This window comes from Populus nigra, chromosome 18 (genome assembly GCF_951802175.1).
Source record: "Populus nigra chromosome 18, ddPopNigr1.1, whole genome shotgun sequence".
In the NCBI taxonomy this organism is placed as follows: Eukaryota; Viridiplantae; Streptophyta; class Magnoliopsida; order Malpighiales; family Salicaceae; genus Populus; species Populus nigra.
The window spans coordinates 8,961,907-8,976,387 of NC_084869.1; the positions used below are offsets into that span (position 1 = coordinate 8,961,907).

Consider the following 14,481-nt stretch of genomic DNA (forward strand, 5'->3'; position numbering starts at 1 on the left):
TTTGTAATTTTAACACTGTAAGAGCTTTAATTGAAAATTTCAAATACAATGGCAATGTTGTAAATAACTCAATAATCTTTGTTTACTCTTTTTTTTTTTGTCATATATGAGTAAGGATATAAAATGTTATTAGTAAATTATGATATGTAAACAATGATTTTCAAAATAATAAAGGCAAAATAAAAAAAATAGCTAAACTATGGTGATGATTAGGAAAATGTTTCCTAATTATAATTCAAAACATGTTATATTAACTTAATAATGCTTTAAAGGTAGTTTTCACAACTCATTTTGAAGAAATTTACGGTCTAAAATAAAAAATAAAATTATAAAGATTGATTGTTTGATAAATAGGAGATAATAGTCTTTATATTCATTAAATATTTCTTAACTTACGAGAATCATAGCAAGAGAATGTGGTGGTTTGTCCCTTTCACTCATCAATAGAAAATGTTTTGGAATATACAAATAAAGTATTTGATAAGAAGTCTAAATGAGATGGAATACTAACTACTAAGTTTTAGTTTTTTTTTAATTTTTTTTAGCAAAGTTATAATATTAATATTATAAATGCTCATTAAATAACAAACAATAACAATTCTGTAAATAGTCAGATTTTTTTTTTAATTTTTTTTAGAATAAGTGACTGGGTATATATAAAAAGTTCAGTATTTAAAATTTAACTTCTTGAAACACAATAATTGAAAACGCTATTAGTTTTTTAAAGTTTTTTTTTTTTTTTTATAATTACCCAATAAAATAAAAGGAGGAAAAGATTGGGAACAGTCCAATGCACTCCAAAAAACTATAAAATCCAACAGTCTGGACTTGTACTCACTGACAAAAGAAAAAGAGGAAGGAAAACGGTTCAGGCTTTACTATAAAAGCAAGCAAGGAAACCTGAAAAATCATTTTCTTGACAGAAACAGAACATTTACGTCATCCTTCCCCTCCTTACCATTTTGTGTTGGAACAACTCAAGACAACCTTAACTGCTCCATCGTACCCCCACATGTGACTCTCACCTCCCTACCATTCAAACTTCCACTTTTACCCTTCATCCAGTTGTCTATACCACCTGCATACCCCTCGTGTAACCCTATCACGCCCCACCTAAGCCCCAGAAATTAAATATTAAATTAGCAATTAGCCTGCCATGCCATACAAATCTCTGACCGTACAGGCAGATTTAGTAATAAAAAAAATTAAAAACAATAAGAAGAAAAATAAAGTTACAAACCAACACCATCACATCCTTTAAATCCAGTCAACAATAACAGTCAGTTTTTATTTAATTAATTAATAATAATAATAATAAATAAGACCGCTGGCACTCCATCTAAAATTCAAGTTCTCTCCCGGTTAGGTAGCATTATCACATTATTAATCTGCCCGTAACCCTGCCCAATCTGCCCGTCCCTGCTCTACCAAGTACCTAGTCCTTTGGCCGTCTTTCTCTCTTTATTTTTATTTTTGGGTATTTTTCTCCTCGATATTCTCTCTCTACATCCTCGATTTTTTCTCTCTCTACATCGAAACGGAATCTCGAGTTTCTCTCTTAATTTAACGGATCCGGAGATATAATTGGATCGATTAATAGAAGAAATAGCTGTTATTTTCGATCGTGGAAAATAATTAGGGTTTCGATTGGCAAATGGTGAATCGAAGAAGCTAGGGTTTAGCTTATCGGATCTATACAGAATCGGATGATTGGGTGAAGAAAAAAGTCTGAGTTTTGGGGTGTTCTTGAAAGGAGAGTGGTGGATTGATGGTACTCGAAGGGGAAAATGCAAGGCTATGCTGCATGGAAGGGAAGGTGAGGAGAGGAAAAGGGATCATCGGCACATGTGGACAGGTCCCTCGCGTGGTAATTCGGTTGTAGCTGGTGACGATGTTGTTTCTGATTCTTTTTTCAAGGTAGTTCTTTCTTTTTTATGTTTTAATTTTCGGGGTCTTTTTTTCTTTTGTAAATATTTTGGGTTTTGATTTGTTTAGTGGGTCAGGATAAGAGGGTTTATTCGCTTTTTGTATATTTAGGTTATTGAGAGGATTGTTTTATCAAATTTTGTTGTAATTATGTGTTATCTGGATTGAATTGATAGATATTTAGGATAAGCGACTGGATTAGGAAAGTTGTGTGTTTAATATAGGAGCTTTTGAGAGAGGGGCTTGATTTCGATTCCTTCGATGATGTTTTTTTATTGGTGTTGGAATTGAGATTTTTATGACCGTGCTCTGGCGAGATATGCGTCTGGTTTTTATTGGGTTTGTTGTTGCTGATGCTACAATTCTTAGGCACTGATTGTGTGGCATTTTGGGAGGTGATGAGTTATTGTTGGGTTTTTGGAAAGTATGGGCACAAATTGGTCTGCACAAATTGAAGGATTTTTCTGATGTTATGTGTTTTTAGGACTTCTCTTCAACTCTGGGCAAAATTGGGTTGGTGGCAAATTTTTTACCTGGATTTATGAATTATAAAAAGGGTCAGGTTTTTATTTGGTTTATAGTGAAAAAGGTGATGCGTGTGCTGGCATTTGTTGAACTATTTAGCTTCATCTTCAAAATGGTATTGGTACTGAGTGTAAAGAGTGAATAGCTCCTATAAGCATGGATTGGTGTTACATTTCTTTAATGAGTTCATGATATGGCCAATATGCATCAATTTATAAACAGCATTTGTAGATTTTTTGGGGGTTGAAGGGCCAAATATTTTTTACATTTCATGTTTTCACTGATTAAATTGCTTAACCATACCCCAATATGTCCATTAGAGGAGAGCATGCCCTCGTTTTGTGCTCTAATTTCGGTCTCACTGCTCTTATGTACTGTGAAAAGATGTACCAATGTCTGAAACGAGTTTTACCTCAATTCATGTATGATAGCTTAATTAAATATGGATATGTAGCTGGTCACATGAGTTCATAGTGTATGCAGGTGCTATGCAATTTTTATTATGGGTTAGCTAAAGGTTTGGTTTGGCATTAAGTTTATGTGTGTACTTGAAAGAAAAGTTTGATCACGAAAGATTTGGCTTGGAGTTCTTGATATGGGGTCTTTACTTGTGTGTCTATTAATAGTTAAGTTTTTAATCACAGGATGCTATCATGCTATTGCTTCCTTGGGGCCAGTTTATTAACTAAATAGTTTAGGAAGGGGTTGTGGCTCTTGTAGAAGCATCTTTCTTGGAAGCAAATATCATAGTATATGACATCTGATTGGGCTAGAGATGTGTAAGGTTGTTTGGAATATATCTGGACAAATAATTAGTTTTTCCCAAAATTGTGATGTTATGCAATAATTTCCATATATCTTTACTTGAAGTTGATAGACACACTTTTGCTCATTTTAACTGCCCACCATTACTTGGAACAAAATTTCAGTTTTCTTCATTTGAAATGTTATTTATTTTTTCATTTTTCTTCATTCATTCATTCATAAATCTATACTAGCTGAAACTAGTGTTCAATTAAATGTTTATCAACCTTGATAGTTTCTTTCAGGCTTTTGTATAAGAATTTTCTCTGAACGATGATTTAGTTAGCCGTATTGATTCATTTTCTTATGCTTAATTATTGAAAATGAGAGAGAATGGTTTGTTAATTTAGGCTTGAATCCACAAAATTCTAAATATTGATGATCATGATGGTAGAATAATAAGACAGGCATGCTAAGCATAACCAAAGTCATGATATTCTTTTCTGTTGTTTTGCAGAAGGTCTGTTTTCAAAACTTGTTTGGCATCCCTGTATTTGTGGGATGTTTTTTTTATTCTTATTGAAATGTTGATGCAATTTTGATTACTTCTTTTTTACAATATAGACTGTCTAATTGTTCACTTATTCCCCCTTTAACAGGATGGACGCAAGATCAGTGTTGGAGACTGTGCTTTGTTCAAACCACCCCAGGACTCTCCACCGTTCATTGGAATAATTCGTTGGCTGACTACCAGTAAAGAGAACAAGTTAAAGTTAGGTGTGAATTGGCTCTATCGACGTTCTGAAGTAAAACTTGGCAAAGCCATCCTATTGGAAGCTGCGCCAAACGAAATATTCTATTCCTTTCATAAGGATGAAATTCCTGCTGCATCACTACTCCATCCGTGTAAAGTTGCCTTCCTTCCCAAAGGTGTTGAACTTCCATCAGGAATTTGCTCATTTGTGTGCCGGCGAGTTTATGACATTACAAACAAGTGTTTATGGTGGCTAACTGATCAGGATTATATTAATGTGAGTTATAGATGCACTTCTTGAACTTTGCTTTGAATTGTTAGTGCTGTTTGATTGTTAATTCCTTTTTTTTTTCACAGGAACGTCAAGAAGAAGTAGATCACCTATTGAATAAAACACGTTTAGAAATGCATGCAACAGTGCAGCCTGGTGGACGCTCTCCAAAGCCAGTGAATGGCCCAACATCGACATCCCAGTTAAAACCTGGTTCAGATAGTGTGCAGAATAGTGTTTCATCCTTTCCTTCTCAAGGTAAAGGAAAGAAAAGAGAGAGAATAGATCAGGGCTCCGAGCCTGTGAAACGAGAGCGTTTTACAAAAATGGATGATGGTGATTCTGGTCACAGTAGACCAGAAAGCATGTGGAAATCTGAGATTTCTAAATTTACAGACAGAGGGGGACTAGTGGATTCTGAAGGTGTTGAGAAATTGGTGCATCTAATGATGCCAGAGAGAAATGATAAAAAAATAGACTTGGTTGGCCGGTCAATTCTTGCTGGTGTGGTAGCAGCCACAGATAAGTTTGATTGTCTAAACCGGTTTGTGCAGCTTAGGGGCTTGCCCGTGTTTGATGAATGGCTGCAGGAGGTCCATAAAGGGAAGAATGGTGATGGCAGTAGCCCCAGGGATGGCGATAAATCTGCTGAGGAATTTCTGTTAGTTTTGCTTCGGGCACTTGATAAGCTCCCAGTAAATCTCCATGCTCTGCAAATGTGTAATATTGGCAAATCTGTGAATAATCTGCGCACACATAAGAACTTGGAAATACAGAAGAAAGCAAGGAGCTTGGTTGACACATGGAAGAAACGTGTTGAGGCTGAAATGGATGCTAACGCAAAGTCTGGCTCTAACCAAGGTGTCTCCTGGACTGCCAGATCACGTCTTCCTGAAATTTCACATGGTGGGAACAGGCAATTTGGTGTATCCTCTGAGGTTGCAATGAAGAGCACAGTTGTGCAACTCTCTGCTTCGAAAACTGTTTCAGTCAAGGTTGTACAGGGGGAAACTGTTGCCAGGTCTGCATCAACATCCCCAGGACCTATAAGATCAACAGCATCACCTGGATCAGCAGGTAATAATTCAAAAGAAGCACATCCCCGAAACACTGGTGCCAGTGGTGCCTCCGATCCATCTGTAGTGGTAGCAAGGGATGAGAAAAGCAGCAGTTCTAGCCAGTCCCACAACAATAGTCAATCCTGTTCTAGTGACCATGCCAAAAACGGGGGGGTTTCTGGAAAGGAGGATGCAAGGAGCTCAACTGCAGGTTCAATGATGGTGAATAAGATGGTTGGTGGTTCTCTGCGGCATCGTAAATCAGGCAATGGCTTTCCAGGACCAGCTATGTCTGGTGTCCAAAAAGAAACTGGGTCAAGCAGGAATTCTTCTTTGCACAAAAACTTAGGTTCAGAAAAATTGTCACAGTCCAGTTTGACATGTGAGAAGGCACTGGATGTTCCCGTTGCTGAGGGGAATGGTCATAAATTTATTGTTAAGATCCCCAACAGAGGTCGCAGTCCTGCACAGAGTGCCAGTGGAGGGTCACTGGAAGACCCTTCTGTCATGAATAGCAGAGCTTCTTCTCCCGTGCTTTCAGAGAAGCATGACCATTTTGATCCTAACCTGAAGGAGAAGAATGATGCTTATCGAGCTAATATTACTTCTGATGTTAATACTGAATCGTGGCAAAGCAATGATTTCAAAGAGGTGTTGACTGGTTCTGATGAGGGAGATGGGTCCCCTACTACTGTTCCTGATGAAGAGCACTGTCGGACTGGTGATGATTCTAGAAAATTAGCTGAAGCCTCAAAAGCTACTTCCTCATCATCTGCAAATGAAGAAAAAATGGTGAAATTGCATGATGCATCTTTCAGCTCCATGAATGCTTTGATTGAAAGCTGTGCAAAATACTCTGAAGCTAATGCATCGATGTCTGTTGGGGATGATATTGGCATGAACCTGCTTGCTAGTGTAGCTGCTGGGGAGATGTCCAAGTCTGATACGGTTTCGCCAACTGATTCTCCACGGAGAAATACCCCTGCTGTTGAGAGCTCTTGTGCTGGCAGTGATGCGAGACCAAAGTCGTCACCAGGTGAGGACCCTGCTCAAGACAGAGGGCAGTTTGTTGATGTTGTTAATGATGAACATGAGAAGCGGGCAATTGTTCTTGGTACTTCACTAGCTGCTAAGAACTTCGATGGTAAAACCATTTTGATTTCACAAGAAAAACTCAAAGGGCAGCTCAATGGACACTTCAATTCTTCTAATATGGATGTGCAGCAAACTTCTGAATGTCCAGAAAGCAATTTGAAATCAGAGGAAGTGTTAGTCTCCGTTTCAGTGGCTGTGCCCTCTCCAAGCACTGTAGAGAAAGCATCATTTGATGGAGGGAAAGAACCACAGGAGGATAAGGGGATTGGCAGATCGAATGCAGATGGTGTATCTGCAGCTAAAGAAAAGTTGCACAGCTCTATCACAACAGAAGATAAGGTCAATATTTCCAGAATGGAAGTTGGGACTGAAGTTAATAACAGATCTTCATCATACCCGTCCATCAAGCTTAATGGTGAGAACAATAAAAATATGAATGAAAATGATGAGGAGAAACCACCTACCAAAATGCATCCTGAGTTGACAAAAGGATCTGATGGGGAAGTGCTCCAGCCTTATGGATCCAGCAAGGATATGGTCTCTGAAAACATGGATGAGGTTAAGGCTGAAAGAGCTGGTGAAGCTACTGAAAAAAGAAATAGTGAACATGAATGTAAAGGCTCAGATGCTACCAATAACAAAGGTGAGTGCGTGGATGACAGGCAAGAAGATAAGCAGGTTAATGAGAAACATGGTGATGGTTCAGCGCTTCACGAGTCCTCACCCACAATCAGTCAAAAACCAGAACAAGAAGTGAGATCAAGGGGATCCAAGTTGACTGGCACTGAAGGTGATGAAACAGAGGAATGTACATCTGCTGATGCTTCTTCTTTATCTGCTACTGGGGGGTTGGATCAGGAAACAAAAGTTGTATTTGATCTGAATGAAGGCTTCAATGCTGATGATGGGAAATATGAGGAGCTGAATAACTTGAGAGCACCTGGATGCTCTGCTCCTGTTCAACCAATTAACCCCTTGCCTTTGGCAGTTTCTTCTGTGTCCAATGGTCTTCCTGCTTCAATTACTGTGGCTTCTGCCGCAAAAGGGTCCTTTGTTCCACCAGAGGATTTACTAAAGAATAGAGGGGAGCTTGGTTGGAAGGGATCAGCAGCCACAAGTGCATTTCGGCCAGCTGAACCTAGAAAAGCTTTGGAGATTTCATTAGGTACAGCTAGTATTTTTCTCACTGATGCAACTACTTCCAAGCCCAGTCGCCTGCCTTTGGATATTGACTTAAATGTGGCTGATGAAAGAATTCTTGAGGATTTGGCTTCTCGAAGTTCTTCTCAGGGTGCTGTTTCTGTAGCTGATCTTGTGAGTAATCATGATCGAGTGCAGGATGCACCGATGGCTTCAGCATCAGTTCGTAGCTCTGGGGGACTTGACCTTGATTTGAATAGAGTGGATGAGCCTAATGATATGGGTAATCACTTAACAAGCATGGACTGTAGGCTGGAAGCTCAATTTCATCATGTCAAACCATCATCTGGTGTTCTTAATGGAGATGTGAATGCTTGCAGAGACTTCGATTTAAATGATGGGCCTGTAGCTGAAGAGATGTGTGCTGAACCATCACCATTTAGCCAGCTCACCAGGAGCAGTGTGCCATCCCAACCATCTGTTTCTGGTATTCGGATAAACAGTACAGAAACGGGAAACTTCCCCTCTTGGTTTCCTCTAGGGAATCCTTATCCAGCTGTCACAATTCAGTCAATCTTACCTGATAGAGGAGAGCAGCCCTTTTCAATAGTTGCACCTGGTGGGCCTCAGAGGATGTTGGCTCCGCCTACTGGCAGCAGCTCATTTAGTTCTGATATCTATAGAGGGCCAGTGTTGTCATCTTCCCCAGCAATGTCGCTTCCATCTATGCCTTTTCAGTATCCTGTCTTTCCTTTTGGAACAAATTTTCCTTTATCCCCAGCCACATTTTCAGGTGGTTCAACAGCATACATGGATTCATCTTCTGGAGGGAGGCTTTGCTTTCCTGCAACACCCTCTCAAGTATTAGGACCTACAACCGCAATCCATTCGCATTATCCAAGACCTTCCTATGTTGTTAACTTCCCAGATGGTAACAGTAATGGTGGAGCTGAGAGCAGTAGGAAATGGGGAAGGCAGGGTCTAGACCTCAATGCAGGGCCTCTAGGCCCAGATGCAGAAGGGAGAGATGAGACATCTTCTCTTGTATCAAGGCAACTTTCTGTTGCCAGTTCACAGGCCCTTACAGAGGAGCAATCAAGGATGTATCATTTGGCTACTGGAAGTCTCTTGAAGAGAAAAGAGCCGGAGGGTGGTTGGGAAGGTTACAAGTAATCCTCATGGCAGTAATGATGAATAATCCTGATCCACCTGTAAGTTTCTATCATGTTTTTAATATCTGTATGTTTCTCTCATTTTGTCCACCTTGAGGCTTACGAGTCTACATGTCCTTTTGCTGTTTTCCTTTTTTTTTGGGAAAAAAACTACAATTACATTCTTTACAGCAAGAGATATACTAAATGCTTTGCTTAAGCAGAGGTCTTTAAATACATTCTAAAATGTTTTTTGATTTCAGATCTTTTGGATGGGGTGCTAGCTAATTCCAAGAGACATCATCCAACTTGTGCTCTCAAGAATGGGTGGTAAGTGATTTATTTGATGTTGTTCAGTCTCCGACCCCCACCCTTTCGCTGTACCAATTGCAACTTAGGAATCCATCCAGGGTCTTCAAGCAGTCATCTCTTGAATTTGTACTGGGTGGCTGCAGTTCACTTTTCCCCATGTAGATATTTTAACTGATGGAAAGCAGACACTTTGTGACTGTCTTGTTGCCCATACAATCAAAAATGGTGCCCCTAATGTTGTTTGGTGCATCAACAATTTATACTGTTGGACACAAAATCAACCTTTTCCAACCATTCTGAGAATGAATGGAGGTTGGATTAATGAACTGCTTCAATCAGAGGCCTTTTCTATGTGTTTTTCTGTTATCTTGTCTTAATTTCTTTCACTCGTATATAAAGAAGCAGAATGGTTAGTAAATTTTGGTACTCAAGCTTCTCAAGTTTTGGTACATGGTTTTAGTTGCTCTGATTGAATGTTGTATTCCATTGTCAATTTATTTCATTTTAATAACCTGATGGAGATTTTTGCACAAGGGTATTTTATTATCTAGGTTTGTATTTCTGACACTTCCCCACGTGGGGTCCTATGCTTACCATTTGTATTATCTATCATCTTTCAATATCAGCATTTCCTTATGCCATGTACACTGTGTTTTGATTATGAGAATTGGCTCCTTTTGATAATTGCTATTCATTCATTTCAAATTTGTCAATATTCTGTACGGTCATGAATGGCATTTGGATATTGATTTTGTATGCTTTCATAATGTGTTTAGCTTGTGGATCTGTTATGGAAATTATCATGATATTTTTCCTTCTCGATTTTTGGGTTTTGAGATTTGTGCTGCACATCATGTGGCACTATTCACAATGACTGAGGTAGATGTTTGCATCGTACTTAAAGTTTTTAGAGACTTAGAATGGCGAACCGTGTTTCTATATTATGGATATTGGTGTTTCATAATCTTTTATCTCATATTTCACTGAGAAATATGCCAAGGATTGCAGGTTTTTGTTTATGGTGGTCTTGAAGTCGTTTTTGATTTGAGTGAAGGGAATTGGCTTGGTGTTGTTTGTTTGGTCGATATTGTAGTCCTCACTGCCTGTCAGAATCATTCTCAAGATCCCAAGAGATCCAGTATGGCCTTTAATCTTTGACCAATTTGAGGCATCTCATTTTGGTGGTTTTCCTGTCAATTTTGTTAGATTCACAGCACGTTTCAGTTCCTATTGGCTTGTACTGATTCTTTATTTCACATTTATGCTGTATTCGGTGTCATGTTGAGGAGAATATCGTTTATTCTTGGTTTTGGTTTTGCAGGTTGTTCCTGGTCATATCGGAATTCCTTTTTCATTCTTCTTTTTCCTTATTTTTTAGTACTTGAAAACCTCATTCCCATTAGAAGATCCAATATCGTGCTCTTCTTGTGATTGGCATATAGGATGAAAGAAAATATGTAACCTAGTTATAGTAATCAAGATAAGCATTTGGAACATGAGCTGCTTGCCCCCCCCTCTGTTCTGGGAAACATCCTTGCATGCATCACAATTCTAGAATGCATTTCCAACATGGAGTCCTGCTCCATTTAGTATGCGTTCAATCCTTATTGGAGTCCTCGTCTTTATTTATTTTGTCCAGTCAAGGTAGAGGTTATTGCGCTTTGGTACTTTAATGGCTGAAAAGCAACTAATTGTTGCAGTGATATTTTTGAGTTAAAACTCTGTAAATTCGAACAGCTTATTCTCCCATGGCAGGTCTGGGCGGATAAGGTTTCAGCCTCGTGCTTAGCACGTCATAGTGAATCCGTACCTATCTCGTACAAGCGAATAATAAAGTCTATTGATTCTTCACCAGCTTCTTAAGCCCCTTTTTAATGGTGGTCCAAACAATGAGGATTTAAAAACTGACATGGGGCGTCTCATTCTCTCTGTTCATCTTTGTCCTTTTCACTCGTAAACTTCATCCGCGAGCATTTACAATGTTACTGACAAGGGGAGGAGAGGGGGCCTGAATGTCGCTCGCTCGATTGGCTTTTGCATTGGCAGAAGCAGAAAAGGAGAAATAGAGTGTGTAAAAAGATCCTCCTACTCTGAGTCTCCCTCATTATGCGCATGCAAGGATGTTTCCCAGAACAGAATGGTTGGTTTTTTTAAGTGACAAGGTCTTGTCAGTCCGGCTTATAAATATTCTCAATGGATTCCGGCGGTTTGATGTGGGATCAAGATCTCTAAAAATGAATAAAACCCAACCCACTCTTGTTCATTCAGATCGAGTCAAATCAATTTGGAGCTGCCGCGTGAATTTGTTTCATATTATTGACTCATGTTACACTGAGAATTAATTTTTTAATATAAAAAATTATTTGAGCATTGCTCATGTTTTTTCTAATAGAAAAAAACTTAAACTGTATGGAAGTTGATTTAATATAACTCAATTGTTTTTACAAGTTTAAAGATAACTTGAATGACTAATAAAATATAATTTGAGTCAAATAAATATTTAAGATGAAGTGTTTTTAATAAACACTGAGATGACAATATACTGGATCGATTCGGGTCAATTTACGTTAACTTGTCAATTTGCATACCAATTCATGAGATCATGATAACTCTATAAAAATTAAATCAAAATAAATTAAGAAGCTCAATTTCCATTAAACCTGATGTTGAATGATGAAACTGAAAATAAAATAATTAAAAAAAACCTGATTTAACTCGGGTAAACCTGTCAAACCCGCGCTTCGAATCATGACACCATGGTAATTCATTAAAAGTCAAATCGAAACAAATTTTGAAACTTAATTCTCACTCAACTCAGTGTTGAAATATAAAATGGATACAAAAAACATCGTGACTCAACCATGGTTAACCCGCCAAACCCGAGACTCATGTCATAAGATATGGATAACCTCATAAAAAGCATATCGAAACAAATCATGAAGCCTATTTCCCAATCAACTCAATGTTGAAGGATTTAATTGAAAAAAAAATTCCAACTAAGAAAAGGGGAAAAACCTTAAGTCAATAAAGTTAATAAGTTAAACCTGCAGTTTGGATCATGATTTTAAAATAACCTTATAAAAGATAAATTAAATAAATTATAAAATTTAATTTTCAGTAAATCTAATATTGAAGGATTAAATTAAAATTAAAAAAAAGGAAAAAAACATTATTCTAGTGAATAATGTCATGTTAGGAGGTAAAAACATGTCATCCTTTAGTTTTTTTTTTTTTTGTTAATTAACCTAATATTAAAGGATAAAATTAAAAAAAGAAATAATTAAAAAAAACTCAAGTCAATTGGTTTAACCTATCAAACTCTTGATTCATGTCATGAGAGTGGGATAACCCAATAAAAAAAAAAACAAATCTAATACTAAATGATGAAATTAAAAAAAATCAATGAAAAAAAATCAAAAAAGAAAAAAAAACCACTATTCTAATGAATAGTGCTTTGTGAGGAAGGGTATAATAAAAACTCCTATTTTAGTTTTTTTTTAATACTAGGTTATTTCTCATATTATGCTGGGGCTCTGACCAATTTTTTTTTAACATAGAAGAATGATATCTAGTCCACATGTAATATTTTAAGATTGTTATTAAATTTGGTATAACATATTAAATTTTAAAAAAAATTACCTGACTTTTTGTTTAAGTTTAACTTATATTTTAAATTAAATCATATGAGAGTTGTTCTAATTATAATCTTGTCAACTGGATAGGTTAAAAAAAAACTTAAAAGAAAAAAAGCAGCTCAAATGTATAGCAAATAAATATCATGTTCTTTATTTTTTGTTTTTATAAGTGATGTTATTTCCACTCCATAAATTGTTAGCCTCATTTCTCATTTATTATAATTTTTACCCTTTATCTCTAATATGACTATGAAGTCTCTTATCTAAGTTGGATTATAAAATGATATTAATAAACTCTTGAACCTTTTTATAATAAAAAAAAAATTATGGAAACTTTTTCTCTGACTAAACAATTAAAATTTATTCTATAAATTAATTCATATGACTAAATTTTAGTAGATGTTACATTAATGGTGGATGCTATTTTTTATTAATTTAAAAGTGGATATAATATTAATTTCATCCACTTTTAAATTAACAAAAATATCTCAATTCTTTCAAGGAAAAATCCCATTGAAATTAAAAATGTTGGGATAATTTATATTTATTAAAAAATGGACGGATTATTAACTTTAGAGGAAAAAATAGAGTTCTATACATATACCATCAATAGAGACAAGTATAGAAAACCCTGAGGGGTGTAGCTTAATTGGTCAAGTCCTGAATTTGTTTTCTAGAATCACCAGTTCGAGTTCCACAAACCTCAGGGTCATTGGAGGCTTACATGGTCGTTAACTTCATGGTTCGTATGATTAGTCAAGGTGCGCGCAAGCTGACCTGAACACCTATATTAATAAAAAAAATATAGAAAAAGGTTTTTACTCGTGGAGGCAAGTGCAAGGCCCGTTTAGCCTCCACGTCCATTTATATGCATGGTTTTTTATATTTATAATATTATCATTTTTGTTGTGAGATGTATATGAACATTATCTATTTTAGTTTCTTTAAACTACTTGTAACCAATTATATATGCATATACATGAAAATCAAATTGAATCGAGAGATGTTATTTTTGAGAATATAACCCAGATCAAACTAAAAACCAATTCAAACCAAACCAGTTTGGTTCGATCAAGGTTGGTTTTTTGGCATTAAAAACTAGAAAACCTAATACCTGTTAAATGAGCTTTTTATTTGTCTTTTAAATGAGTCTATATTAAATTGAGATCTAACAATTTCTTTTTGAATTTATGTTCTTGTAGATTTAAGCAAACTTCTTTTATTAGGCTTTTTAACAAAGCCAACTCAACTCCATTACTAAATTGAAAAATAAATTTATCAGGAACCCATTTAGACATTTGCTTTTTTTATCCTTACCTAACAAGATCGTTGTACTATGCAATATGCATGGTTAAATTTGCTTTACTATGATTCTATTTTTTCTTAATAGGTGTACACAAAAATAAATTTTTGGTTCAATAAAAAAGACCATACCAAAACAACACATTAGAAACACATTAAAAAAAATACCTTAAATTAAAAGAGGTGTTCACATTATAAGTAAGTGAATACATTAGCAACAAGTTAGCAAATCTAATACGAACAAATCTAGATTAGAGAAAAATAAACAAAACATCCAACACAGTTTCAAGAAAAAAAAGTCAACAACAACAAAAACAAAAGCTAAAAGATCCTACAAGATTAATGCTATAAAGAAACATTAACGAATTAGCAATTTATTAGAGTTCAACAAGTAAGAGAATTAACAATACAAAATTAAAAGGAAATTAACAAGTTAAAGTAAGACATTTACCCAAAACAATTATATTCTAACATCTCACCAAGATCACCAATACTATTTACAATTAGTAAAGACTTTTAAACTTTCACTAAATTCTACAAAATCATATATTAAACATGTTAGATTAAA

At 36.1% G+C, this 14,481-nt stretch overlaps 1 protein-coding gene across 1 annotated transcript; it reads left to right on the top strand.

Moving 5' to 3' along the window:
• The first annotated feature begins 1,415 nt into the window (after positions 1-1,415).
• Positions 1,416-9,394, top strand: LOC133678137 (uncharacterized). The gene is made up of 4 exons (XM_062100349.1): positions 1,416-1,917; positions 3,855-4,226; positions 4,307-8,724; positions 8,928-9,394. Exons 1-3 carry the CDS (start codon positions 1,798-1,800, stop codon positions 8,684-8,686), a joined length of 4,872 nt encoding a protein of 1,623 aa, XP_061956333.1. The 5' UTR covers positions 1,416-1,797; the 3' UTR covers positions 8,687-8,724; positions 8,928-9,394.
• The last annotated feature ends 5,087 nt before the right edge of the window (positions 9,395-14,481 follow it).